At 36.3% G+C, this 3,484-nt stretch overlaps 1 protein-coding gene across 1 annotated transcript in view; it reads left to right on the top strand.

Moving 5' to 3' along the window:
* Positions 1-3,484, top strand: part of PTPN14 (protein tyrosine phosphatase, non-receptor type 14) — a 138,029-nt gene that overhangs the window by 64,769 nt on the left and 69,776 nt on the right. Inside the window, exon 4 of the mRNA XM_011996159.1 lies at positions 256-323. Coding sequence (XP_011851549.1) covers positions 256-323 — 68 coding nt within the window. The remainder of the gene's footprint in view (positions 1-255; positions 324-3,484) is intronic.

Raw genomic sequence — 3,484 nt, 5'->3', positions numbered from 1 at the left:
AAGTGGCCTTTATGAATTGTTTTTAAATTTCTTCATTATTTCTAAAAAATCATGTAGTGATGCTTACATGCTGATATTTACCATACTGTTAGATAAAAGTAACTACGTCAAACATACCTTGGCACTATTTTTATTTAATAATAGTGAGAAATAGGATGAAATGTGAAGAATAATGTGGTGATGAGTTTGCCCTATTTTATTCTATCTTTAATTTCTTATAATAAATACTACCCTTCCACCTTCTTTTCTTCTCAGCTGATTTTGGAGACTATAATCAGTTTGATTCTCAAGATTTCCTCAGAGAGTATGTGCTATTTCCTATGGTAAGTATAATTTCATTTTTCGTAATTTTCTACCTTCTTTGGACATTTAGTTCTTTCCTTTGAAAATTTCAGGATTTTACATACGCATATTCCCTGGGGAAAAAGTCGATGTATTTATAAAGTAGGGGCAAGTTTTATAAAACACACTGAGAAGGTAAAAGTGCCTCCTGCCTCAAGACACTTCCCTAATTTCTTTTTCAGATAGTTTCTTATTAGTATATAAAAATGCTACTGATTTTTCTATGCTGATTTTGTAACCTGAAACTGTACTAAATTTGTTTCTCAGTTTTATCAGTTTTTTTGTGGAATATTTAGGGTTTTCTACATATAAGATCATGTCATCATCAAGCATAATTTTACTTCTTCCTTTCCTATTTGGCTGTTTTTTATTTCTCTTGCCTAATTGCTCTGGCTAGGACTTCCGGTACTATGTTTAATACAAGTAATGAGAGTTGACAGAAAACAATTCCATTTACAATGATATTTAAAAAAACAAAAACCAAAAACCTAGGAGTAAATTTAACTGAGATGGTGAAAATTCTGTATGCTGGAAACTATAAAACATTGATGAAAGAAATTTAAGATGACACAAATGGAAAGATACCCCATCTTCATGGATTGGAAGAATCAATATTGTTAAAATATCTGCCAAAAGTAATCTACAAATTAATGCGATCCCTATCAAAATTCCAACATCATTCTTCATGGAAATAGAAAACAATCCTAAAATTCATATGGAATCACCAGAGACCCCAATTAGCCCAAGTAATTTTGAGCAAAAGAAGTAAGCCGGAGATACCACACTACCTTATTTCAAACTGTATTTCAAAGCTATAGTAATTAAAACAATATGAGACTAGCAAAAAAATAGACACAATGACCAATGGAACAGGATAGAATGCCCAGAAGTAAATTACACACATCTATAACCAATAGATTTTTCAACAGAGGGGCTGAGAACACACTGGTGAAAGGGCAGTATCTTCAGCAACTGGTGCTGGGAAAACTGGCCATCTACATGCAGAGGATTGAATTTGGATCCTTATCTCACCCTTTGTACAAAAATCAATTCAAAATGTATTAAAGACTTAAATGTGGCCAGGTACAGTGGCTCACGCCCATAATCCCAGCACTTTGAGAGGCCTAGGCGGCCAGATCACAAGGTCGAGAGATGGACGCCATCCTGGCCAACATGGTGGAACCCCGTCTCTACTAAAAATACAAAAATTAGCTGGGCATGGTGGCACACGCCTCTAGTCGCAGCTACTCAAGAGGCTGAGGCAGAAGAATCACTGGAGCCCAGGAGACGGAGGTTGCAGTGAGCCGAGATTGTGCCACTGCACTCTAGCCTGGTGACAAAGCAAGACTTTATCTAACAAAAAAAAGAAAAAGAAAAAGACTTAAATGTAAGACCTGCAATTATAAAACACTAGAAGAAAACATGGGGGAAAAGCTACATGACATTGGTCTGGGCAGCGATTTCTTGCGTATGACCCCCAAAACATAGGCAACAAAAGTAAAAACAGATAAATGAGATTGCATCAAACTAAAAAGCTTCTGTACAACAAAGGAAACAACAGAGATAAAGAGACAACCCCCACATTGAAAGAAAATATTTGCAAAATTATACATCAGATAAGGGGCTCAAATTATATAAGGAACTCAAACTACTCAACAAGGAAACAAATAACCCTATTAAAAAATGGTCAAGGGCCCTGAATAGACATTTCTCAAAGGAAATATACAGAAGGCCGACAGACATATGAAAAATGCCCAGTATCACTAATCATCAGGGAAATGCAAATTAAAACCACAATGAAATACCACCTCACATCTGTTAGATTGGCTGTTATCAAAAAGATGGACAATAACAAGTGTTATTGAGCATGAGGAGTAAAGTTATTGAGCATGAGGAGTAAAGTCTTACTGAGCATGAGGAGTATTGAGCATGAAGGGTAAAAGCTAACACGTGTTACTGAACATGAGGAGTAAAGGAGGTATAACTTCCAACCATTTTGCAAAACAGTTTAGAGGTTCCTTGAAAAATTAAAAATAGAACTACCATATAATCCAACAGTCTCACTTCTGGGTATGTATCTAAAGAAAATGAAATGGTATGTCAAAGAGATGTCTACACTCCCATGATCATTGCCACATGATTTGTAATAGCCAAGATATGGAAACAACCTAAGCTCTCACCAGCAGATCAATGGGTAAAAATGTGGTGTATACACACAATGGAATACCATTTGGCCTTAGAACATAATTTTGTCATTTGCCATAAGATGGATGAGTGTAGAGTACATTATGCTAAGTGAAAAACCCAGGCACAGAAAGACAAATACTGCCCAATCTCACTTGTATGTGGAATCAAAAAAGGTTGAACTCATAGATGTAGAGAGTGGAATGGTGGTTCCCAAAGCTGAGTGTTGGGTGGAAGGAGGAAATGTTGATCAAAGGGTACAAAGTTAGGAATAAGTTCTGGTGATGTATTGCACAGCAAGGTGACTATCGTTGATAATAATGTGTATTTCAAAATTGCTAAAAGAGTAGATTTTAAATGTTCTCACCACAAAGAAATGATAATTATAAGAGATGATGGATATGTTAATTAGACTAACTTGCCCATTCCACAATATATACGTGGGTCACAATATCACATTGTACTGTAAATAGATGCAATTATTATTTGTCAATAGAATTAAAGTTTTGTTTTGTTTTAACAAAAAAGACACTTCCCTGCTTTGCTTCTCTCTCTCCCTCATTTACTCTCTACCCTCTGGCATGCTGGCTCTTTTTTTTGTCTGAACATACTGAGCTTCTGCTCACCCCAGAGCCTTTGTATGTGGGTTTCCTCTGCCTGGAATGCCCCGCTGCAGATCTTTATGACATTCACGTCTCAATTCAAATATTACCTCCCAGAGAGCTCTTTCTTTCCTTGACCCCCTGTCTCATACACCCTCACCATCCTTCCTGTTAAATCAGTTTTCGTATGTGTACTTCTGTATCTGACATTATTCATTCTTATGTATGTACATAGATATGTATTTATTACTGTCAGCTAGAAGGTCAGTTCTATGGTCTTTAAACAGGGACCCTGTCTTGTTCACTGTCATCTGGCACACAGCCTGTGCTCATAAAAATTTTAGAATGAGACTGGG

This window comes from Mandrillus leucophaeus, unplaced genomic scaffold (genome assembly GCF_000951045.1).
Source record: "Mandrillus leucophaeus isolate KB7577 unplaced genomic scaffold, Mleu.le_1.0 Scaffold503, whole genome shotgun sequence".
NCBI lineage: Eukaryota > Metazoa > Chordata > Mammalia > Primates > Cercopithecidae > Mandrillus > Mandrillus leucophaeus.
The sequence above is the reverse complement of the archived record's forward strand: the minus strand, read 5'-3'. Positions and strand labels throughout refer to the sequence as shown.